This window comes from Protopterus annectens, chromosome 17.part0, assembly GCF_019279795.1.
Source record: "Protopterus annectens isolate FY-2018-M chromosome 17.part0, PAN1.0, whole genome shotgun sequence".
Classification (NCBI taxonomy): Eukaryota; Metazoa; Chordata; order Ceratodontiformes; family Protopteridae; genus Protopterus; species Protopterus annectens.
The window spans coordinates 773229901-773257345 of NC_056751.1; the positions used below are offsets into that span (position 1 = coordinate 773229901).

The following is a 27445-nucleotide window of genomic DNA, read 5'->3' on the forward strand; positions in this document are numbered from 1 at the left end:
AGCGCTTATCGGGGGAACGGCAGAGGTCCTTGGAGGGGGAGGAGATGACCTACTCACCACTTTATAATGGACATATGAATGATATTGTTTCTTTTGTTGTGCCTCCATTAATTATTGAATGTAATAGTCTGAGAGATTTTGAAGTATACCATGTCTCTTCCTTAACAATTGATACCAGTATGTGTGAATGTTTTTCGAAAGGGATGACTTTTGTACCCGGTAATAAGACTAATTTAGTACAAGTATTAATAGACCTAAAGTTATATGTGTGAAAATTAAATTTAAAGCTGTTGTGTCAAAATGAGATCCTGGCAGTAAACACTCTAAAAATTCCTAGCGGGTTTAATCCCCCTACACCCGTCTCATGAGGTATTTGAGCGAATGTGTGAACTGGATATTAGGACCCTGTGCTCTAAGCAAGCACAGACATATTTTAATAATAAAAACAACAGAAGAGGAGTTTATGAACTTGGAATTGATTAAAAGAATATCTGGTATATGATTTATGAAACCGGATAACGGAGGGAATTTGGTAGGTATGAACAATGCCAATTATATTAAGAAGATAATATTGATTTTAGATTCTTGAACTTATGAAAAAAGTTCAATAAATGAGCTCAGTAGAACTTATTCCAGAATAAAAAGCTTTTTACAAGATTTACTTATGGATGGTTCTGTTACTATAGAAGAATACATCTATTTGAGTGTGAGCTATCCTTTTAATCAAACTGTTTTTGGAGTACCTAAAATCCATAAGGATATGAATCAATCTCTGATGTGTCCAATTGTGGACGCAAGGGGTTCTATTACACATCCTTTAGCCAAATTTTTGGATTTTAAACTAAAAAAGCTTGTGCTAAATGAGCCCCACTTGTGTGTTGACTTGAGAATTTTAAGAGATTGGATGTTGCTAGATTCAACAAAGACCACCTATTTATTACAATAGATGTTAAAGACCTGTATACTGTTATACCTCACGACATTGGTGAGGAATGGTTCTGCTACTGTCTAAGATGTAAAGGTTTGGCACAGGACCAGATTAATACAACTACTGGAAATGGTGTTGAGATCTAATTTTATCATATTTGAAAAGGCGTTGCATCTTCAGAAGGAAGGTGTAGCTATGGGCTCTTCCTGTGGGTGTTTGTACGCTAACATTATGATGTTAGAATGGGAGACCAAGGTATTTATTTACCTCTCCCTTTTTCCTTCATTGTGATACGTACACCCGATTTTTGGATGATATCTTAATTCTTTGGAAGGGCCCTAATGAACTAGTAGGGAATTTCTTAGAATATATTAATATAACTGCATCATTTTTGAAATTTAATCATGATAATGACAAAATTCCCCTACTTGGATGTCCTTATAAAGAAAGGACATATTAAACAATAGATTTCAGCAGAAATTTACTGTGTCAACTTATTCCAACACCTTTTTACATTATAAGAGTAACCATCCTTACACACAAAAATGGGCCGTTGTAAAAGGGCAATTTGTGAGAGCAGCCCGTATGGTGACATTATGGGAAAATTTTTAGATGAGTGTGATAATCTAAAAGACATGTTTCTTTTAAGATGGTACCGTATGGCATTTATTAGAGAGTTGTGTGAGGGAGTTAGACAAGAGGGCCAAAAGTTATTTTAACCACATACTAGGTGAAAAGATTAACAGCTATGTAGCTACTGACCAAGTAGATATGCACCCTACATCTAATGGTTTGGTTGAGGAGAGCAGTATTGTTAGTCTGTGTAGCACACAACAAACTAATATTGGTAGGGATCAAAATGATAATTTTTTGGATGCCTTTATAGCTACTGTTAATATAGATAGTCGTCATGTTAGGAGCATTTTATTTAAAAATGGGAATATTTTGGAGAGAGAAAAGGAAGTAAGGGAGCGAGTTGGGAATAAGCCTAAATTTGTGTATAAAAAAGGTATGAATTTTAAAAACATTTTAGAGAATATTGTTAAACAGAAAAAGACATGGACTATGATTAAGTGTGGTGCCTGTGTTTATTGTTGGTATATTCTAGAAGTGAGCAAAACCACTATAAATGGTTTTAACATCAAAATTCATGGCAGACCAAGTTGTAATTCTGTTAAAGTTGTCTATTGTGCTATTTGCTTGTCGTGCCCATGTTTTTATGTGGGCAAAACTGAGCGTAAATTAAAAAACAGAATGGGAGGACATCTGTGTGACATTCGCTCACAAAAAGAAACTAACACCCTGGCCAAACTTAATGAACAATTATGGTCATGAATTTAGGTTTAATGTGCTGGAAACATTGAAGATTTCAGAACGGGGAGGGGTGTGGCCATTACTTTTAGAAAAAGCCGAGCTTGTTTGGCAGATACGTCTTAATGCCCTGTTTTAGCCAGACTTAAACGAAGCAGTGTGTATAAAAAGTCTTTTAAAGTTAAAAACAATAAGAAGATAAAACAGTGACCTATTTTTTGTTGGTTATATATAACATGTATAAATATTACCTTACTGTGATACGTTTCCAAGAAATTTCATTATTTGTAGGTAGTGAATGTAATTTATTTCTTTGGGGTGTGTTTACACACAGTAGTTCCTATTGGTCTCCTATGAGCGTGTGTAAGAGCTGATAAGTTTGATTGGATGAAGATGGCTTTAAATAACTTATGAAAAAATGGTTGGTTTATCTGATGAAGTTCCTTGCAGTTTATTAGTGGGATAAAAGGGCTTATTTGTTTTATCGTTATTGTGTTCTTCGTTGCATTTTAAATTTGGTGCAATACTTGTTTTTATAAAAGAAATTCTTGGACTGCATTCTAGGACGTCTTGGCAGCTTTTTTTGGTGATATATTTCTTCTGGTGTCTCGTTTTTGCCTCACTTTGTACCACCCCATCTGTATAATCTATGCATTCTGTAAAATTTAAGGAGCAAGCTGTTTTATTGCAACTGACCTGCCATCTGAACACGTGTAATCACTTCTTTCAGCGGTAGGGCATCAGAAAAGGGGTGTGGTACATTACAAGATGCATTATGCCTCTCTAGTTTAATAGGGGGGGGCAGTAGCATGCATAATGGAGAAATTTTAATTGACCTTTTGAAGGCCTTTCACGACCCTCAGCTTCTCTCAGAATTAATGCTATACAGATTGACTCTGCTGTACTTATCTGGATTAGCAGTTTCTATGGCCAGGCAGGCCCCAACTGCTTTCACTCAAAACAGTTGAAAAAGTGTTCCTAGGAGCTGTGTACTGGATGGTCTTCTGTGACTTCAGTGCTTTCAGCTTTCCTGCCTTTGATTTGTGACGATGCTTGGTTTGTGACTATGGACCGCTGATGCGTCACATGAAAGCACTAGCTCAGCTCTTACTGGACATTTCAAAGTAAGTGAGTAATGATTTGCCTCCATTGAACCTTAGCTCTAAAAATACTAGAGCCACGATCTTCAGAATTGCCAAGTAACAGTCTCAAATCAGTAATACATGGTCCATAACCTCACCTCTGTGTGTCTGTCTACACTCTGTCCAATATTTTAAGTAACTTGGCTTCTGACTGAACTTCCAGCCCTATCTTTATAACCTGTATTGACACCATAGCTAAAAAGCTTAAGGCTATGCTGGCAGTACACCATAAAATTGCACAGCTAGCAACTTACAAACTGAGAAGCTCCATCACTGTCATTTAGTAAGTTATTCCAGTGGTTACATTTGGCTCTTGTTCCAGCTTCAACAGGCTTATGGTTTGTAAGTCTAATATGCAACCTCCTCACTCAGAATGCCATTGCAATATTCTTGTTAAAGCTAAAAACGTTCCCACAGTGCTTAAAGCTAACGAGTATTACCTCTTGCTTCCTTCTTTACAGAGTTCTTTACCTGGGGCATAGTTCCTGTCTGGGCTACTTTCAAATACAAAACTTTAATTCTTAACATAACCCGAAAGAAGACTACTACTACTCTGTCACCAGTCCTTTCACCCTATTAACCCCTAAATATTCACTAGAATGCTTCAATTGTTTCAGCAAAACATCCTCTTTCTGAGGTCCGTAATTGTCAAATTCTGTCCTCTTGATTGGCTATATGGCTCTCACCTACTTTTTCTGAATTTAGGTCCAGTCTGAGCACCTACTCAAATGTGGCATGGAGTTGTGTGTAATGGGTATCCCTTATATTTAATTTTTGATCAAAGTGAATATTGACTACTGCTGCTGCTGAATTGTGATTAGTGACACTAAACTATTTATTGTCTGTATATATTGTTCAGTTTCCCATGTCTACCTTTCTTACAACCTCTTTTGTTCAAAGTCAGAGCTGAAAGTGACACTTGACTGGTCTATCATCATTAAATGCGTAACTAAATAAATGCATGAAGTACAGATCTCTTCCATTTGGGCTATCCACAGCCTTCAGGATATTTAAAACATGTTTAGCTGTAGTTGCACATCTCAGGAAAATAAGCTGAAAAGGGCTATTGGCCGAGTCTGCCATCTATAAACATCTAAGTAAATAAATTAAAATACAGAGCCTAATCTTAGGAAAAATTACTACAACGCATCAATGTAACATACTTTTGTTGTAGTTTCTGAGTATCACATTAAATTACAAGAATGAATGCTTGATCTGTTTAGCCTAAATGACTTTCGTCTGTGCTGGCATGACTCACCTCAGATGAAAATCAATGAAAATACCAAATGCAATGGCATGTTTCTATCAACAATAGATTGTTGTATACAGACAATGCCATACGTATGTGATCTATATGTATATATGTAAGGTTACACTTGGAAAGCCTCGCTGCTCTGTCCAAAATATCAGCCATCATATTCCCAAGAGACTACGCTTCTACCCTTACATTCAGTTAGGAATGTGTTTTCAAAATATACATCAAAATGGAAGCTAGTTCATGAGAGAATCTGGTTAAAATCAGGATTTGTAGTAGCAAATAAGTATACAGATTTCATACCAAACAATTTTCTATGGCTATGATGATACATAAGAATAAAAATATAAGTTCCAAATACATTACTTATACATTAAAAATGTTCCAAAATCTTATTAATAGCAATCCTGATATTAAAGCATGGTAATTTATTTTATATCCAGTAGCGTACACACAAGGTAATATAATAACATTTAATATGGAAGTAGCCAACATGCTTAAAGAAAAGGGATTAATATATTGGCATCAATTGCTAAACCCTGGAAAACGTCTGACAATAGACCAGATTAAACAGAAATTAAATATGGAAGATAGTTCGTGGTAACATGTACAAGAATTAAGACAGTATATATTAAGCAAACAAGAAACCATGCAACCATCAACAAGACAAAATGTTCCTAATCTTATAGAACATACAATATTACTAACGAATCAACCCATTACTGGAAAGGGATACTTATCATCTATTTATAAAACAAACAAAAAAATAAAAATGCATAATAATGACAAAATATGGAATTATTATAGATCAGTTAATGGACATGTGCCAAATGACAGAGATAAAAAACTATTTTTTCTCTCTCCAAAGCAGACATCACTTTCATTACACTGGAGACTTTTTACATGGCAATTCATACACAGATCTTATGTAACCCCTCATAAAATGGAACTTATGTTTAAGAAAAATATTGGCTGCTGGAGATGTGATTTATCAATAAAAGCAGACTGGCAACATATGTTCTACGAATGCCATTTGATTAAACCATATTGGGATAAAATAAATTATTTTCTGCAAATGGTATTCAATGATAAATTCCAGATTTCCAAATCTATTATTTTGTTTAATGCACCTGTACGCGACTGTGTGCCAAGAACAAAATATGTAATCTTATTGACTCTCCTAGCTATTGCAAGGAAGAACATTACATCAAACTGGAAATCCAAAGCGTCTCCAACTTTTAAGCAATTCATGAATATGGTGTCAGCAGTATCGCAATTGGAAATGAACACTATTAAAGGAAGAACTGAAAGAACTACATCATTATACGTAGCATGGCAAAAAGTAACTGAAATACTGGAGAATAATGACTGCAGCAGATTATAATCAGGAAACAATTGTATAGAAAGTCAATTATATGTCAACAATAGACACCCTTGTAAATACTTTATTTTGGTTTTAATGTTTGATATCTGTTTAGAGGTTTTAGCCTACCTTTTTAAAGAATTTGTAAATACTTAATTGTCATAAATAACCTGCATTCATGTTTTCTTGTTTTCGGAAATGAACAAAAATATTAAAAAAAAAAAAAAGAATGTGTTTTCCTGATGAATGGATCCAGTCAGACTATCCAGAAGGATGTGGCTAATTTCCCCTACATTATTTCAGCAGAATAATGGTCTCTCTAGATTGTGCAGCCCACTTCAGCATTCTTTTTTTCTTAGAGCGAAGTCCCAACAGCAACGATTTCTTCAAATTAAAATGAAAGAGGAGGAAGTAGTATTCAGACAATTTCTTTTTGGGTGACTTTAGACTACTGTACGAAATGACCAAAGAGACAATGTGAATAGCTTTAATGGGTATCAGTAAGTGCTTTCATTCTCTATGCACATACGCCCGTATTGTTGGGGTACTGGTGATGATGTGAATAACTTTAATGGGTATCAGTAAGTGCTTTCATTCTCTATGCACATACGCCCGTATTGTTGGGGTACTGGTGATGATGTGAATAGCTTTAATGGGTATCAGTAAGTGCTTTCATCCTCTATGCACATATGCCTGTATTGTTGGGGTACTGGTGATGATGTGAATAGCTTTAATGGGTATCAGTAAGTGCTTTCATTCTCTATGCACATACGCCCGTATTGTTGGGGTACTGGAGATGATGTGAATAACTTTAATGGGTATCAGTAAGTGCTTTCATTCTCTATGCACATATGCCTGTATTGTTGGGGTACTGGTGATGATGTGAATAGCTTTAATGGGTATCAGTAAGTGCTTTCATTCTCTATGCACATACGCCCGTATTGTTGGGGTACTGGTGATGATGTGAATAACGGGTATCAGTAAGTGCTTTCATTCTCTATGCACATACGCCCATATTGTTGGGGTACTGGTGATGATGTGAATAACTTTAATGGGTATCAGTAAGTGCTTTCATTCTTTATGCACATACGCCTGTATTGTTGGGGTACTGGTGATGATGTGAATAACTTTAATGGGTATCAGCAAGTGCTTTCATTCTCTATGCACATACGCCCGTATTGTTGGGGTACTGGTGATGATGTGAATAACTTTAATGGGTATCAGTAAGTGCATTCATTCTCTATGCACATATGCCTGTATTGTTGGGGTACTGGTGATGATGTGAATAGCTTTAATGGGTATCAGTAAGTGCTTTCATTCTCTATGCACATATGCCTGTATTGTTGGGGTACTGGTGATGATGTGAATAACTTTAATGGGTATCAGTAAGTGCTTTCATTCTCTATGCACATACGCCCGTATTGTTGGGGTACTGGTGATAATGTGAATAACTTTAATGGGTATCAGTAAGTGCTTTCATTCTCTATGCACATACGCCCGTATTGTTGGGGTACTGGTGATGATGTGAATAGCTTTAATGGGTATCAGTAAGTGCTTTCATTCTCTATGCACATACGCCCGTATTGTTGGGGTACTGGTGATGATGTAAATAACTTTAATGGGTATCAGTAAGTGCTTTCATTCTCTATGCACATATGCCTGTATTGTTGGGGTACTGGTGATGATGTGAATAACTTTAATGGGTATCAGTAAGTGCTTTCATTCTCTATGCACATACGCCCGTATTGTTGTGGTACTGGTGATGATGTGAATAACTTTAATGGGTATCAGTAAGTGCTTTCATTCTCTATGCACATATGCCTGTATTGTTGGGGTACTGGTGATGATGTGAATAACTTTAATGGGTATCAGTAAGTGCTTTCATTCTCTATGCACATACGCCTGTATTGTTGGGGTACTGGTGATGATGTGAATAACTTTAATGGGTATCAGTAAGTGCTTTCATTCTCTATGCACAGACACCCGTATTGTTGGGGTACTGGTGATGATGTGAGTAACTTTAATGGGTATCAGTAAGTGCTTTCATTCTCTATGCACATACGCCTGTATTGTTGGGGTACTGGTGATGATGTGAATAACTTTAATGGGTATCAGTAAGTGCTTTCATTCTCTATGCACATATGCCTGTATTGTTGGGGTACTGGTGATGATGTGAATAGCTTTAATGGGTATCAGTAAGTGCTTTCATTCTCTATGCACATACGCCCGTATTGTTGGGGTACTGGTGATGATGTGAATAACTTTAATGGGTATCAGTAAGTGCTTTCATTCTCTATGCACATACGCCCGTATTATTGGGGTACTGGTGATGATGTGAATAGCTTTAATGTGTATCAGTAAGTGCTTTCGTTCTCTATGCACATATGCCTGTATTGTTGGGGTACTGGTGATGATGTGAATAACTTTAATTGGCATCAGTAAGTGCTTTCATTCTTTTTGCACATATGCCCGTATTGTTGGGGTACTGGTGATGATGTGAATAACTTTAATGGGTATCAGTAAGTGCATTCATTCTCTATGCACATACGCCCGTATTGTTGGGGTACTGGTGATGATGTGAATAGCTTTAATGGGTATCAGTAAGTGCTTTCATTCTCTATGCACATACGCCTGTATTGTTGGGGTACTGGTGATGATGTGAATAACTTTAATGGGTATCAGTAAGTGCTTTCATTCTCTATGCACATACGCCCGTATTGTTGGGGTACTGGTGATGATGTGAATAACTTTAATGGGTATCAGTAAGTGCTTTCATTCTCTATGCACATACGCCCGTATTGTTGGGGTACTGGTGATGATGTGAATAGCTTTAATGGGTATCAGTAAGCGCTTTCATTCTCTATGCACATATGCCTGTATTGTTGGGGTACTGGTGATGATGTGAATAACTTTAATGGGTATCAGTAAGTGCTTTCATTCTCTATGCACATACGCCCGTATTGTTGGGGTACTGGTGATGATGTGAATAGCTTTAATGGGTATCAGTAAGTGCTTTCATTCTCTATGCACATATGCCTGTATTGTTGGGGTACTGGTGATGATGTGAATAACTTTAATGGGTATCAGTAAGTGCTTTCATTCTCTATGCACATACGCCCGTATTGTTGGGGTACTGGTGATGATGTGAATAACGGGTATCAGTAAGTGCATTCATTCTCTATGCACATACGCCCGTATTGTTTGGGTACTGGTGATGATGTGAATAGCTTTAATGGGTATCAGTAAGTGCTTTCATTCTCTATGCACATACGCCTGTATTGTTGGGGTACTGGTGATGATGTGAATAACTTTAATGGGTATCAGTAAGTGCATTCATTCTCTATGCACATACGCCTGTATTGTTGGGGTACTGTTGATGATGTGAATAGCTTTAATGGGTATCAGTAAGTGCTTTCATTCTCTATGCACATATGCCCGTATTGTTGGGGTACTGGTGATGATGTGAATAGCTTTAATGGGTATCAGTAAGTGCTTTCATTCTCTATGCACATACGCCTGTATTGTTGGGGTACTGGTGATGATGTGAATAGCTTTAATGGGTATCAGTAAGTGCTTTCATTCTCTATGCACATACGCCCGTATTGTTGGGGTACTGGTGATGATGTGAATAGCTTTAATGGGTATCAGTAAGTGCTTTCATTCTCTATGCACATACGCCCGTATTGTTGGGGTACTGGTGATGATGTGAATAACTTTAATGGGTATCAGTAAGTGCTTTCATTCTCTATGCACATACGCCTGTATTGTTGGGGTACTGGTGATGATGTGAATAACTTTAATGGGTATCAGTAAGTGCTTTCATTCTCTATGCACATACGCCCGTATTGTTGGGGTACTGGTGATGATGTGAATAGCTTTAATGGGTATCAGTAAGTGCTTTCATTCTCTATGCACATACGCCCGTATTGTTGGGGTACTGGTGATGATGTGAATAGCTTTAATGGGTATCAGTAAGTGCTTTCATTCTCTATGCACATACGCCCGTATTGTTGGGGTACTGGTGATAATGTGAATAGCTTTAATGGGTATCAGTAAGTGCTTTCATTCTCTATGCACATACGCCTGTATTGTTGGGGTACTGGTGATGATGTGAATAACTTTAATGGGCATCAGTAAGTGCTTTTATTCTCTATGCACATACGCCTGTATTGTTGGGGTACTGGTGATGACGTGAATAGCTTTAATGGGTATCACTAAGTGCTTTCATTCTCTATGCACATACGCCTGTATTGTTGGGGTACTGGTGATGATGTGAATAACTTTAATGGGTATCAGTAAGTGCTTTCATTCTCTATGCACATACGCCCGTATTGTTGGGGTACTGGTGATGATGTGAATAGCTTTAATGGGTATCAGTAAGTGCTTTCATTCTCTATGCACATACTCCTATATTGTTGGGGTACTGGTGATGATGTGAATAGCTTTAATGGGTATCAGTAAGTGCTTTCATTCTCTATGCACATACGCCCGTATTGTTGGAGTACTGGTGATGATGTGAATAACTTTAATGGGTATCAGTAAGTGCTTTCATTCTCTATGCACATATGCCCGTATTGTTGGGGTATTGGTGATGATGTGAATAGCTTTAATGGGTATCAGTAAGTGCTTTCATTCTCTATGCACATACGCCCGTATTGTTGGGGTACTGGTGATGATGTGAATAGCTTTAATGGGTATCAGTAAGTGCTTTCATTCTCTATGCACATATGCCTGTATTGTTGGGGTACTGGTGATGATGTGAATAACTTTAATGGGTATCAGTAAGTGCTTTCTTTCTTTATGCACATATGCCCGTATTGTTGGGGTACTGGTGATGATGTGAATAACTTTAATGGGTATCAGTAAGTGCTTTCATTCTCTATGCACATACGCCCGTATTGTTGGGGTACTGGTGATGATGTGAATAGCTTTAATGGGTATCAGTAAGTGCTTTCATTCTCTATGCACATATGCCCGTATTGTTGGGGTACTGGTGATGATGTGAATAACTTTAATGGGTATCAGTAAGTGCTTTCATTCTCTATGCACATATGCCCGTATTATTGGGGTACTGGTGATGATGTCAATAGCTTTAATGGGTATCAGTAAGTGCTTTCATTCTCTATGCACATACGCCCGTATTGTTGGGGTACTGGTGATGATGTGAATAACTTTAATGGGTATCAGTAAGTGCTTTCATTCTCTATGCACATACACCCGTATTGTTGGGGTACTGGTGATGATGTGAATAACTTTAATGGGTATCAGTAAGTGCTTTCATTCTCTATGCACATACGCCTGTATTGTTGGGGTACTGGTGATGATGTGAATAACTTTAATGGGTATCAGTAAGTGCTTTCATTCTCTATTCACATATGCCCGTATGTTGGGGTTCTGGTGATGACACAAACACAGCTACATGTGCAATGCCCCCTCCCCCCTCTTGCTCTCACCTTCATTGGGAAATATCCTGAATAAGGAGCAAATACGATTATATGGGGCAGGCATGATGGTCGTCACACATGGCAGAAGACAGCACACACAAAACATAAATAATGTAAGTGCGTCACTAACAACTGCTCCCTCATTCATGCTTGTTTTGATTCAACATTATGGCTCAGCCTATCCAACCAGCTTTCAGTCTTTTATGCAAACTATCAAAAAACTATCAAAATGAAAGACAGCATATTTTGTATGCACTAGATGTCTGCAGAGAGTTAGAATACATCAGAAAAAACCTTGGTTCATGAAAATGCATCTTTTTGTTTTGTTTGAGAAAAGGAAAGAATACAGGCCTGTAGTCGAACAAACTTGTCATACTCTCAGGCCCACTCCCTTTCCTTTTTTGTGATAATTAGAATAAACTTTACAAAACATTGTTACACCACATATCTTAGAAGCTGCAGTAGGAACTACTGCCTACATCTCTACCAGACTGCAAAATGGAAGCCCAGTCAAGAAGCCGATAAGATTTGTGTTATGGCTTTGTCCCAACTGATCCTGTGTTATCTGCTTCCTACAGGTGAATAAGTAGTGCTAAATGTCATGATTTACTGCTACAAATGGCCTTTCTCGAAGATCTTGGTAATAACCCTTATAGCTTTAACTAATTGTGTATGACTGTTAAATTATCTTCAGTAATAATTAAAGCATTAAACTAACTATGTACGATGTCTGTACAGCCATATAATGGGGTTTTGTTTACATTCATATTTCATATAGATTTTAAGCATGTAACCAAATTATTATCCACTAATGCACAGTTCTTATTCCCAGTAGCCGTTAAGAGTTCCTTAACTGCTGTGTACTGACCTGGTTATGGCTGAAATAACAAATGCAAATAAGTGGCCATTGTCTAGCTACCATAACAACTGACTTTCAAAGAGAGATTACTGTAACAGTAAATCTTCCATCCCTTATCTACCACTGTGCATATATTTCTTGGCAATATCAATAGCTATGTGTTTTAAAATGCATGGCTTTAAAACTGTCCCTGCCTGATTTTCAGGCTGTAATAACTGAAGAGACTCTGTGCCTGCTGGGTTTATACCGGAACCTTGCACCACGTACACATATACATACATCCATAGGTTTATACCAGGATAATGACCACTGGGGTCCTTACAATCCTAGTCGTGCAGCCCAACCAAGTTTTGTCCCAGAGGTCCTTGGATGCATATATGGTGGGGTATGTTAGTAAGGAGGAAGCTAAGGGCCATGTGTGTTGGGGGGGGGGGGTATTATGTTATTTGGGTATTAATTTACTTAGTGTCAACCTCTGTCCATCAGAGACATGGGGACCAGGCCAGGAGTGAATTTGAGATTTCTCATCCAATGATCAAGGTTTCTTTTGAACAGGGTTAGAGATCACCTCTGCTTTATGTAGATGAAAAGCTTGTTCTATAGCATGGGTTCCTTTGAGACACTTATCAGTCCTTCCAGCAAGTTCTATTTATGTTGCAGGCAAAGTGTAGGTCCTTGGATTTAGTGTTTCACGTGGTGTTTGTCCTGTGGATGTGCAAGAGATCCATCAAAACTGCATCTTAGGATGCCTTATATGCAAGGCACAGATCACCTCTCAGTAACCTGTATTCATAGTCTTTAGGGTGTTTGTCCTGCGGATGTGCAAGAGATCCATCAAAACTGCATCTTAGGATGCCTTATATGCAAGGCACAGATCACCTCTCAGTAACCTGTAGGAGATAGAGCCTTAAGGTGATCTGTGTTGGACAGAGTATTCATACTCTTTATTCTCATGGTGAGGAACCTTTGAGAGCATTCTGTTACATGTGCCTGGCTAGGTACATGCCAAAGGGAGCATTGTACTCTGTGATGATGTTCTCAGGTGTAAGACCAGCATTAGTCATCACCGAAAAAGGGGCATCTGGGAAAATTCATCTGGGCCAAGGGAAACATTAGGTAGGTAAATCACAATATTATGATTTACTTTTTCCTCTCCTCAAAGTTCTACTGTTATCTTAAGTATCATACACAACTACATTTGCCCCAGTATTTTAGTCATGTAAACAGTATAGAAATGTTAAGGTATGAGTGCACTGGCATTTTCTAAACTATATTTGCACTTTATTTTTGTAGAAAAGAGTGAGCTTTATTTGGAGCTTCATGGAAACAGTTTGATCCGGAGTCAGACAGCTGCCTACTTACAGGAGAAAGCTCAGTTTCTCATTAAATGTATCACAAATCTTGACTACTTTCAATGCAGGCTGCCGGCTGTTGATGTTTCAGCTCTCAAGGTAAGAGATGGTGACACTGGGTTGCTAAATGAGCATTTCTCTCTTCGTGCATTCTTGGTCTCTCCAGTGACATCCGTGGTTCTGTGATACGGGAGAAAGACAAGGGTACCTGGTACAGGCAGCTTTCTGCTTTTTTTGGGCACTATCAGATAATAAAACTGTTTTGTTTGTGTAATTCTATTTTGCAACAATATTTGGTGTGCTTGTTGCATAATTGTTAAGGTCTTTACTTCCATGCACAAGTCTTTTTTTTAACACTTATTAAATTATCACTTATGACATACGCAAATTTATATTTATGCAAAAGTAATCAAACTTTATTAACAAACATTATACTTAACATATGCTGATATATATCATATAACCTAAGCAACATTACATAAATTATTCAATTCCTGCCCGATTTTTTTAAACAAGAAACATCTTTATTAAACCATCACTTATGACTAGGCAGTCATACATCTGGGCTTCCTGCCATTTTATGTAAACCTACCTAGCATATATCCCTGCTAGTCTTATTTCTTTCTGGCCTTATACCTCACATAATTTAACTACCATTGCTTTTTTTTTGCCATTTTTCTATTTGTAATCTCACTTCTTTGTCTGTGCTAACCACATCCCACATTACCTGCTCGCAGGCTTCTCTCCAAGCAGTTGTAGTCATCCTTGGAGATTTTTTTTTTCTTCAGCATTCTGAGACTCGCACAAACCCGCTCTGTTTGCCCTCGCTATTCTCGGGCTCGCTCCACTCCCCTACCCTACCGCCGTTCCCACCCACCCCCACATTCATTACATTTATACCTATACATACCACACCCACTTCTTCTTCACACCAATCAGCCACATAATCGTACTCCTCCCAACTCACCTGCAATAATACTACTACCACCCATCATTTCTAACTCCTAATCTACAACCTTCCACTCCTCCCCGACCTACTCAAACCCTCTACAGAGACACCACCCCTTATACCATTTCTACCAAATATGCAACTCCACTACTCCATTTTCTACTACACTACTCTAACAGGCCTTCAGCCTAACCTCCATTATGTCAACAATACTTATTAACACCCTCAAGCCCAAATGCTTGCTAATCTACAGCCTCCTCCAAAACTTTACAGTTGCATCTCCCCACAACTGTACAATACCTCCAACTTTCTCCTTTATTCTTTCAGACATATTCAGACCTCAAACCGCCCACTTTCAGATACCATCTGGCTATCTCCAGACTAAGAAACTTACTACTGCACTTCCTTAGACATGTCAAACTACTAGCTGACATACATCCCAACCCAGGTCCCAACAATAATATGCCTCCCACTCAACTTCACCTCCAAACCTCTCGTATATATACTCTGCTAACCAAACTCCTACTAGGTCACATGTACATACTTATATACCTCCTACCTCCAAATCTGACCGATTAATAACCAATTTCAACCTTAGAAGCCTTGTCAATAAAATTAGTGAATTTCATGCTATCCTACACACCTATGCTCCTGACATAGCTGTTATTACAGAGACCTGGTTAAAACCTCACATCAAGGACTCTGAAGTTACTGTCAGCAGTTGTAACATTATAAGACAAGATAGGCTAAACAAAAGAGGTGGTGGTGTAGCAGTCATGTTCGAAGACCCACTAAAACTAGAAAAAGTAAATTGTACACCTCCAGACATCCCCAACTCAGAAATTCTCATCACCCCCTCCTAATAAATCCTCATAAAACCATAATTATCATTGCCGTATATCTGCCCCCTGGAAACGATCTTCCCAGCATAGCACTTCTCCTCTTATGGTCTGCCCACTCATTCAGTCAAGAAACTATCATCCTGGTTGACTTTAATCTCGACTGGCTCACTTGCTCTTCAAACTGCCCAACTAACTTTATTAATCCAGACAATTTCTCCCAACTTCTAAACTGTCCCACTTGCACCAACAAACACTCTAAAAAAGAGTAATTACTGGGCTGGATATTAACAAACAAACCAGTCCTAAGTGACCAAGCCGGCTGCCTTCCTATCAATCTTAGTGACCATGTCCCTACATTTCTACTCAAGAAAATAATTCATACTCAGTCATACATTCCCTTCAGACACATCTGCAGTAAGAAACAGTTCTCACCAGAATTATTCAATGTATTAGTACAGCGCTGTGATTGGTCCCCATTAAAAAAACCTAAACCTGGATCTTGCAATTGAATTGTTTAACAACAAATTTCTTGAAATACTAAATAGCCTAGCCCCCACCAGAAAAATACGCTCCAAATCCAAACAACTGCTGTGGCTTTCCCATGAGGCAAAACAACTAATTAAACAAAGAGACAAAGCCAAGGTTCTGTACCTGTCCACCAAAGACAAATCTGACCTCACCACTTGTCAGCAACTAAGAAACCAGGATAAGAAAAAAGTTAACAGTAATAAAAAGCACTACTTCCATACCTCTCAACAAAAGTTCCTTCACAACACACAAAACTTCTGGCAAGCAGTCAACTTCCTCCTCAACCCTGGTGAATCCACTATCCCCACTCCTACCTCAAACAATACCACCACACCCTTAGCCTTGCAGTTTAACTCACATTTCATTAACTCTATCTCCTCCCTCCTTGCCAACAGCAAACAACTCCCCCTTGCACTCCTTGCATTAGGCTCTAGTTCCACTAACTCCCTATCCTTTAAACCAATTAAAACATCCTTCATTAAAAAGCTTCTAAGGAAACTAAAACCTTGTTGCCAGGCTGCCAACCAACTTCCAAACGAATTGCTGCTCAATCTATTGCCTATCCTATCTCTATACTAATCAGTTGTTCTGTCTCCGAACAATATATGCCCCTTGTCTGGAAAATTGCTCATATTATCCCCCTCTACAAGGGTGGCCCCTCTATAGAAATCTCTAACAACCACCCCATAGCTATCCTCCCACCCTTAGCCAAAATCCTAGAAAAATGTATTCAACTACAATTCCTAAACCACCTTGCCACTAACAACCTTCTGTCAGATTTCCAGCATGGCTTTAGACCCCAATATAGTACAAACACAGCCTTATTATCCTTCACCAATGCCATTCATCACCAAATGAACAATGGACAACTAGCCTCTGCAATTTTCCTGGACATGTCAAAAATCCTTTGACACCATTTCCTACCATCTACTACTAAACAAACTTGCTACATACAATCTCAGTCCAGCATCCCTGTCTTAGTTTTTTCAGTTTTCTATCAAACCAACAGCAGGCTACTAAATGGGAAAAGTCTCCCCACTACTAGCAGTTGCCACTGGTGTACCCCAAGGGTCAATACTTGGCCCCCCTTCTCTTTATCATATTTACTAATCGCCTTAACACAGCAACCCAACTTGCCTCTACCATACAATAAGAAGATGATGCTTCTCTTATCTTCTCTGCCCCTTCCCCACTAGAAATAAAAGATAAAATGCAAAAAGCTTTTCAAGAAGTTGAATTGTTCTTATTAATCCACCAACTCATTCTTAACCCAAATAAGACAAAATTAATAATCTTCTCAAACAAAACTACCAAGTCAAACCACCTACCCCCCTCTATTCACTCAACAAATGGTACCATAACTGAGCCAGCTAACCAGGCCAAACCCCTAGGCATTACAATAGATAACTATCCACATTTCAAAAACTATCAGAAACGTCAACTCCAAGCTCGGTGCTCTCGACAGGGCCAAACCATATCTGACACCCCAGGCCAGACTAGCCACAGCTAGATTTACACTTCTTTACTGCTCAGATATCCTTACCACTTACGTAAGGCTGACCTGTACAATCTGGAATCCTGCTATAACAAAATTGCAAAGTTTGCCACAAACCACCCCCCATAAAACCCATTACTGCTCTGCTCTTCTTCAACTTAACTGGCTAGAACTTCCTAACCTGTTAACCTTAAACCAACTTACCCTAGCCCACAAAATCGTACACAACCCTCATAGCTGCCCTGCAGTTTCAACCTTACTCCAACTACAGTTAAACAGCAGGTCCATTAGATCTTCCAATAGGCCATTGCTCAGAATTACACAGTCACATAACTATCATGGTGACTCCCTCTACTCAAACAAAGTAGCCAAGTCCTGAAATGCTCTTCCCCTAAGCATACAATGCACCCCTTGTTCCTCTATATTTAAAACAAAAATTAAAGAACATATAAAAAGTAGCTGGCTTTGCCCTTGCTCTCTCATATGCTCATTTTTTCCCTCTCTCATATAGTCTTTTCCACTGTTACAGCTCAAATGGCTACTGTTTCCTCAAATGACTTCTGTGCAGCCTTTGGGTCTGTACATATTTTATACAATCCAAAAGCGAAATGTGTACTTTCTGTAACATTGCTGCATGTCTTTCAGTGTAGGTCTGCTCACTGCCTGTTAGCAGTTTTACTTACTTATCCAGATCCCTGTGATTTTACTTTATAATGTTTAACTATAATGAAGAATATTATCTAATCTTTGTTATAATGAAGAATATTACCTAATCTTTGTTTGCAAGAATTGGTATTATGGTAATTATTTTTCTTACTAATGTATTAGTGTATATCTTTCTGTATTCTATTTTTCTGGAGCTATTCTCCCTGGGTCTCCACTGAAAATGGGCCACCAGCCCAGTTGGACACTACCTGGTAAACAAATATAAATAAATAGTTGCAAGCATTTTATATCACAAACCATACTGACACACTCCCAGTTGCAGACATTATACATCACTTATAATCTACCCAATTATTATCAGTCAAATATTGCATAGCTCATTTAAGTCCTGCCTTCTTTTAAACCTCATTCTTCCCCTGTATGTATTGTTCTCACAATTCCCATTTTTCCTATGTAGTTTGCTCCTACCCTTTTGTAAAGATACTACTTGTGATATAGTTTGATTCTGACCTCCAACTACTGCAGCAATGAGGTGTTGTGTTATGAGTAAGTGAGCGTATACATCTGTACTTTGCCAGTGGTAAGTGCTTTGAGTACCCAGCGTACTCTGACATACACCGGTGGCCCCATGCTCCTGCTTTATTTTTGCTTTATTTGTTGATTTTGTCTTTAAATTATTCTAAAGGGCCCTAATACTTGAAATTGCCTTGTCAAGGTAGATTAAGTTGTTTTGCTGAAGCATTGCACTTGCAAGCAATCTTTCTTGGAATTTTTACATCAAATGCCCAGAAAGTAAATGTTATCTGTAAGTAATAATGAAACCTGTAACATAGTGTGGCTAAAAACAAAACCATTGTGTGGAGACACACTTAGAGCAGCTAGTTTGCACATTAAACAACACAACTATCAAATCTTAGTACAAACTAACCTAGTCTAGTGCAAAACCTCATAGACCACCCAAGGGGACCTCTATATGACCCAGTCCACAACCTACAGTAGCCCACCCAAGCACAGGTACAGACAACATGGATATGCACTTTCCAAATGTCTCTGTACCCAGCTTGGCAGATATGGGCATCCTGAGAAAATGTAGTACTTGTATCATGTTCACAGCCAACCATAAACACAGTACGTGAGAGAAGCAAGGAGGCAAAAAATATATATATATAATGTGGGCAAGGATACACACACAGGCCAAACTCATGCTGAGGCACTAAAAAAAACAATCACTCCAAACCTCAGATACCTCCTGAGCCTATAAACAGCAATGACTATCTTCATTAACCTCTAAATGCCCGTAAAGCAAGCACACACATTATCTAGGACTCTTGTAATAGGGTGCTCCATTGTATGACACACAAATGCCCCACTCATCAGACCAAACAAGGAAAATATGACAGTTGCTATCTGGAGCCAGGACCTGGCAAGTTATACACACACTCAAGCCACTACACCACAGGTACCAGTATGATTCTATCATGGTCGGTGTGGGCATTAGTGACCTGAGATGTACTTCCCTGAACTATATGAAGAGAAACATTGTTGATCTCTCTGAATGTGTCTCAGGCAGGTAGGTAGCCTGCATTGAGCAGCATTTTACCTTCACCAAGGATGATGACACAATATGAACAAAAGGTGAGGAGTGCTTTCAGAGAGTGCAGTCTTCTGTTGAGGCTCCTACCATTAATCAGCATAACTTTGAGTTTGTCTTGATTGGATTTCTTTACGTCAAGGATTTTTTTGTTTTGACATTTCCTAAAAAAGGCACTATGGATGAAGCGTGTCTTTGCCAGTATCTGAAAGCCTAGAGGAGACACAGGTGAAGACCATTTCTGGCAAAGCAGCATGGTCTATTGACCACATTTTTCCAAGCTGACATATACTGGATCCCCTTGGATTGACACCAGAAGTTAAGCCAGTTGTTGAAGTAAATTTTTCGTCTGTATTGTAGCATCATCCTGGGTGAAGGTAATATGCTACTTAGTGCTAGCGACATGACTACCTGGGATACATACTCTGAGAATTCAGTCATGTCTCTCAAGTTCCAGAGAGGTACGGAGGTTGGCATAATGACTGTGCAGTCACTGAGACTTGGTTCAAGGCTGCAGAGAGCACCCCAGCCAAACAAGGGTACAGTGTCTTCCACATGTTTAGACCCCAAAACGAGTGTGAAAGAACCAAAAGTAGAGGTGTATCCAGCTTCATTAAATCCACATACACCTGGACTGGTTAAACATTCTGACTCTCTAAAGCTACTCCAGGTACAATTAAATGTAGGTAAAACACCCTACAACATCACTTGCTACAGGTCCACCACTATGAACAAAGAGAAACACACAGACTACCTGGACTTGCTAGAACACTTCCTATACAGCCAAACACTTTGATCATGGGAGATTTCAACTAACGTTCCATAGACTACACAACATACATGAGCAGAAATGCAATCACCCTGAGGTTCCTGTACTTCAATTCAAATACTCTGGAACATCTAGTCTATGCCCCTACAAGGGGCTTGAATGTCCTGGACTTTGTACTAACCAACATGGGGGGGGTCACTAACCCCCCCCCCCCCGTGTGTTGCCCTCCCTGGTGAGGTCAGACCATAAATCTGTCTCATTTGAAGTCAAGATCAGATTGTACACCTCCACAGGAGCAAACACACTGAAAAACTTCTCCAAATCATACTTTAGCCTACTAAGTAAGAGTATAAACATTTTCAAATCCCCTGCTAAAACAGCAACTCCTATGCAGAGGAGTACACAGATGCCCTGTATAAACATTTAAACAACTGTATAGACTTGGCTGTACCTGTCAGGATCAAAACCAGGTCCTCCCGAAGAAACCAGCCATCCTGGTGGACTGCAAGTATAAATCGGTTATATAACAAAAAAAAAAAGAAATAGTTATCCATGAACAAGAGGGAACTTACTAGCAGAGGAGGACACCCTCCACAGCTTGAACAAGCAAATCTGATATCTTTTAAAGTCCTCCAAAGCCAATTAAGAGGCTAAATTAGTTGATGGTACTACTCACACTAACCCCGAAGAAATTGCCAACCTGCTGGCGGATAGATATGGTGCAAAATTTTACCCCCTGTCCCCACCAGACACACCCCGAAGGATCCCTGTCACCAGTCTACTACCTAGCATCTCCAAAGAGCAAGTCATATCCACCCTCTCCAAGGCCAAAAACACAGCGGGACAAGATAACATCCCAGGCTGCTTACTAAACAATCTAAAACAAGACCTCGAGGCACTCTCTTCAGCCATAGCCTGAGCACTGCCTTTGTTCCAACAGAGTGGAGAACAGTAATCCCCTTACACAAAGGGGGTCCATCAACTGACCCTGGGAACTATACACCCATAAGCCTAACCAGCCTTATCTGCAAGGCCATAGAAAGAATCCTCAAGGAGCTTATCAAAAAGAACATATATGACCTCCAAACTCTTGACCTGACCCAGTTTGGCTTTGTTAAGGGCAAGTCTTTCTTTTTAAATTTGGTGGACTTCTTCAAGAATGTCACTAAAGCCCTGGACGTGGGCAAAACAGTACAATGCCACCTGTCTTGACTTAGCCAAGGCCTTCAACACAGTTTCCCACTCGGGTATCATTGAGAAACTCTCCCAGCTGGGGATTAACCCATATGTCACTAGATGGTAACAAAATGCCTCACCAACAGAACACATACTGTCAAAGATGGGGATTCCACCTCCACCAGTGGTGTACAAGAGGGATCTGCTCTGGGCCCTCTACTATTTGGAGTCTACTCCTTGGACATCCAAGTGAAGGTAGATGGCCTGTGGCTTACCAGCATCGTAGATGACTGCAAACTAGTTGCAATCATCGAGTAACCCAATGGTGTTAACATATTGCAAAAGGGGCTATTACAGACTAATGATTGGTACCTGAGCTGTGGTCTAAAACTAAAAGTGCGTCATTATCCCCTTTGGTAAAGAAGTGGCCCCTGCAAATTATATTATAGATAGCACCTGCCCTAAGCTAAAACACAATGGTGAGAGACTTGGGAACACAGATTGACAGTAATTTAAACTTCGATCACCATGTCTCCACAGTGGTAATGAAATCCTTCTACATTGCACATCTCATAAGTAGGGGCATCGCATCCAAAGCTAAGGATTTTATAATTCCTCTATACTGTACCCTCATCAGACCACTAAGTGAGTACAATGCTCTGTTTGCATGTACCTCACAAAACACCTGCAACAAGTGGAGAGACCACAGAGGTATCTAACCAAGAAAATTGAGGGCCTCCAAAACATGACCTACATGGAAAGACCAAAGGCCTTGTCTTTGTACTCTGTAGCCTACAGGCTGGTTAAAGGTGACCTGTGCCTGGCCTACAGAGCTATCTCTGACACTGCCCTAATGGAAATGCTGCATGTCTGAAAATCAAATGGGACAAGAATCACTCACTTCAGGGATCTAAACCTAGCCTGTGACACAAACAGAACACGTTGGCAAGACAAATGCATCTCCCAGAGATTGCCACTCCTCTGAAGTAAACTGCCACTTCACATGAAGCAGAGCTCCTTAATGATCATATTTAAGAGCAACCTTGACAATTGGATGGGAGACTGGGTGGCACCTATGTTCCTCATGGACAAGGGCAGTCGGTGCTAATCACGGATTCAATCTACTAACAACGATCATCTACCCATTGTCAACTAGGGAACAAGGGTATTACATGGTTAGATTTGTTAAGGCTCTAGGACCATTGGCCTAGTAACCTTCTATAATACTTGAGAACCTTTTGAACCTATTGAATTTCTCAAAAGGGTCTGAACCTCAGAGGGTACTTAATGGATGTCCCTCAGAAGAAGCAGCAGAAAACTAGCATATTTCCCCTGTAGTTAAAGATCCCCAGTGTGAGTGGTGGAGTTTACTCAGTCTGTTGAATGCTTAATGGCCTTGAAGCCTCCTCAAGGGGGTGTCTGTCCCTTTTTAGTCTTCCACCCCTGTTAAGAGGCCTAGGGTATTGGATTCCCCAGATGAAGACTGGGTACTGGAGAAGAATCCCTTGCTTATTCTTCTCATATTCCTTCCCCTCTGGACTATGGTTCCCGATTCACCCTTGGAAGAGTTATCCTTTGTGGATACTATTACCCGCATGATGGAGTATTTTAAGTGTGACTGTTCCCAGGTCTCTGATATTCAAATAAGGTATTATGAGCGCCTACTAATGAAGTCTCCAAAGCCATCTGCTGTGTCTCCTGTTTTGGCAGCCATTTTGGATGCCTTTTCTGCTGCCTGTGTAGCTCCTGACTCTAAACCAGGAGCACTCAAGAAACTTGATAGATTCTACAAGGTGCTTGAGGACTACAGGTTTTTGTATAAGTGCCCTTCTGCTGATCCTTCAGTGGTATCAGTGTCTTCTGATAAACCTAAGTTGTTGCCATCTGCTAAGCTCCTTCCTTTTGATAGAGCCATGGAAAGATTGGGCAACAATGTTTATAATGCCGCCACCCTGTCCTTTAAGGCTTTTAATTTCCAGACCCACATGACCAGGTATGTGAGATGGTGTCTGACCTTTCTTCATTCTGATGGGAAGGTTTCTGTTCTCTCCCTTCTTTTTTTTCCTTTGAAGTATTTGTATATGTTAAGTTGTCATTCTCGCTGGATGGGTTCGGAGCTGATCCTCGGCTCCGACTCGGCCTATACTAGAGCTCGAGAGCTATTTTTACCGGCTCGAGGCAGCCCTATAACCCACAATACCATGCGCTAACTCCCCAGATCTCGTTTGCCGCTTTGCTGCGAGGTTGTCTTTTTTTTTTACCGGCTCAGGTCAGTAAAGAGATTTATTCTATTAAACTAAATTTTCAGGTAGTTTTTCCAGTTAGTTACCCTTGTTTAGGTCCCTACTAATTGTCTTATTCATACAACCCTTTTTGTAGCCCTTTTTCCCTTCTTTAGTTAATTTTTATCTTTGGGCCTACAGGCTTTACCTTAGTTTCCCCACCCCTTACAGTGTCTGTGTGTGTGGGTTTAGTCAGTTCCCTTAACTTTTCTAATTTTAAGTTGAGTGTGTGTGTGGACTGACTGTGTTTACTGTGGTTAGGACTATGTCCAAAGACACTAAGGTCTCGGGATTCAAGAAGTGTGACTCGTGCTGTCAGAAAATGTCTCTGACAGACGGTCACACTTCTTGTGACTATTGCTTGGGGCCTTTACACCTGCAGGACTCTTGTTCCATCTGTCATGGGTTTAGTTCAAGAGTCCTGCAGGAGAGACGTAATAAGCTCATTCTAGGGGGCTTGTTAAAGCCCGATGACTCCCCGTCCAAGTCTGGCTCGGGGAAGTCTTCAAAAACCGCCAAACCCTCGGCTCCAGCTTCTGAGTTGAGGGCTGACGTTATCGAGATGGCTCCGACATCGGTTCCATCTGGATCCGAGGCGGGCAAAGTGGTATCTGCTCCGAAACCAGCATCGGAGCCGACCCCAGCGCACAAGCACTCTAGATCCCCCTCGCTAGATTCCGTCCGATCGGCTCCGAGATCCCCTCTCCTATCGGAGCAGAGTCATAGGACTCACTCATCTAGGTCATCCAGGCTCTCCGACCAAGACATCGAGAGGGTGGTCAGTAGGCTCATAAAATCTCAGGCACTAGCCCAAATGCTCCAGAGCCCATCTCACCAGACTGTGGCTCCTTTGGTACCGCTATCGATTCCTCCTCTGACTCACCTTTCAAGTTCGGAGCCGGAGTTTGTCAGAACCGTAACCTTGCCCACGTCGGAGCCGATACTTCCACCTTCGGCTCCGGTGTTGTTGGCTCCGACCTCTTCGTTGGTTCCGTCCGTGGAGAGGTCCGGGCGCCGGGACTCCATTGTCGGCTCCGAGGGGGCAAGTGGCATCGGACCCTTGTCTGACCCCGCTCTCCCTCTCGGAGCTTCGGCTCTGGTTAGTTCGGCCCCGACATCATTCTCGGAGCCTTCTCTGTCGGTGCCGGGGGTGGTTCCGGTCTCTTCGGAGCTGGGACTACCTTTGGTATCTGATAGGGGAGCCTTCGAGGTGATGAGGAGTGTGCTGGACCCAGTGTCCACTCCAAGGTTAAGTTCTGCAGCTCCTCCCTCTACAGTGCATGTTACGGTCTCTGGCCATCCTCCTACATCTGACAGCAGAGATCCAAAGCGTAGGGTACCCACCTTGGATGTCTCCTCCTCTTCCGAGGGCTCCCCTGAAGTTTCAGGGGAACCCCCTAGAAAAAGAAAGTGCAAGAGGAAGCACATAGACTCCCCCGAGTCTGTCACATCGGACACCAACTTGGATGAGTCGGAGGGTTCCCCCAGATCCCCCTCGGAGGATGTCTCTTTTTCAGACATCCTAGAGATCCTAAAACAGAGGGGAAATTGGTCCACTCTCAACCCTTTCGAGGACGAGTCGGTTTACCTTGACACTTTTGGATCTCGCCCTTCCACCTCCTGGGTGTCTCCCCCTTTCGACCCACTAATGGAGGTAGTGGCTAGAAAGGTTTGGGCAGCTCCTGATTCAATGGAACCTACCCCTAGGAGGCCTTCTAAATTTATTTCTGCACGAGAGGACAAATCCTTTCTCACCAAAGGCGTTTCAGTTGATGCTATGGTGGTAGCAGCAGCCACTAAGAAGGAATTGGCTGATCCTTCTGTACCTGTTCATCCTCCTAACAAAGAGTCCATGACCATGGACAGGTACAGCAAGCGGACATTTGCTTCAGCGACCTTTACTATGCGATCGCTGAACTATTTATGTCATTTCACCCGCCTTCAGAGAGACTTGCTCAAAAAACTGGGTGAAACGGTACAGGATCCTTCTGCTGTGGGGTATCAGGACAAGATAAACTCCCAGCTGGCCACCCTGAACTCCATTCTTAACTCCTCCATGCAGCTTATCTCTTACGCAGCCGATGGAGCGAGTAGGGCCGCTGGCACAGGTGTTACATTGAGACGTCACGCTTGGATGCGACTCTGTAACTTTGCCGATCCCTTCAAGGTGTCCTTCACCAACACCCCCTTTGATGGTTCAGAATTGTTTGGACCTCAGGTGAAGAATGCCCTCACCAGATGTGAGCAAGATGGTAAGACTCTCTCTGCCATAGGAGTCCATTTTTCCACACCTTCTAAACCTTATCCTAAGGGACAAAGGGGTGGAAAGATGTGGTTCCACAAACCACAGGGAGTCGCGCCTGCTGCGCGTGGTGAATTTCCCCCTAGAGGCAGAAGGGGGAATAATAACAGATGCCGCCCCAGGGGCAGAGGGGGTCCACAGAACCAGGGTTCCAGGGAATCTTTCCCTGACCAACCCTTTCAGCATCCCTGAGAAGCTGCCCGACTGTCCGCCTTCGAAGGCAGTCAGGGGAAGATTATCTCTGTACCCGGAAGCCTGGCAATCCCTCTCCCAAGACACATGGGTACAGAAGATCATATCCGAGGGTTACAAAATTCCCTTCACTTCCCCTCTGGTACAACTGCCAAGACCCCTACCAGACGTACCACCCGCACAAAGGGGTCAGGCTCAGCTAGAAATAAAAAAGCTGTTAGAAAAAAAAGAGTCATCCAGGCAGTCCCAGCAGATCAGCTAGGATCCGGAATCTACTCCAGATTCTTTTTGGTACCAAAAAAGACTGGAGACCAATTTTGGACCTCAGCAGATTGAACAACTCTGTACAAAAGACAAAATTTCGGATGGTAACACTGCAGTCCATTCTACCCTTTTTGGGCAGAGACAACTGGATGTGCTCCTTAGACCTCCAGGACGCGTACTATCATATAAAGATACACAGGCGCTCCAGGAGGTTTCTCCGCTTCCGGCTTGGAGCCAGTTATTATCAATTCAGAACCCTGCCTTTTGGTCTCACCACAGCCCCCCGGGTGTTCACCAAATGCTTGGCAGTGGCCATGGCTCACCTGAGACAAAAAGGATTCCAGGTGTTTCCATATCTAGACGACTGGCTCATTTCCGCTACCACCAAGCAGCATCTTATAATGGCCAGGGATTACACTATTCAACTTTGCAACAGTCTAGGTATTTCTATAAATTTTGCAAAATCCTCCTTGTCGCATTGTCAATGTATAAACTTTATAGGCGCCATATAAAACACAACAGAAATGTCTGCAACATTACCACCTCAGAGAGTGACAGACATAAGGCGGAATGCTCAGTCCCTGTTTCAGCCCAACAGAGTTCAAGTCAAGCTAGTATTGAAAGCATTGGGCCTCATGGCAGCGGCGATTCTTCTACTCCCATTAGCCCGCTTCCACATGAGGCTCCTTCAGTGGATGCTGTTTTCTTAGTGGTCCTTTCAACAGCTACAAATGA

At 40.9% G+C, this 27445-nt stretch overlaps 1 protein-coding gene across 1 annotated transcript in view; it reads left to right on the plus strand.

Annotated features, from left to right (window-relative positions):
• Nucleotides 1-27445, plus strand: part of DNAAF3 (dynein axonemal assembly factor 3) — a 1314828-nt gene that overhangs the window by 584086 nt on the left and 703297 nt on the right. The window contains exon 5 of the mRNA XM_044059250.1: nt 13596-13753. Within this exon, the coding sequence (XP_043915185.1) occupies nt 13596-13753 (158 nt within the window). The remainder of the gene's footprint in view (nt 1-13595; nt 13754-27445) is intronic.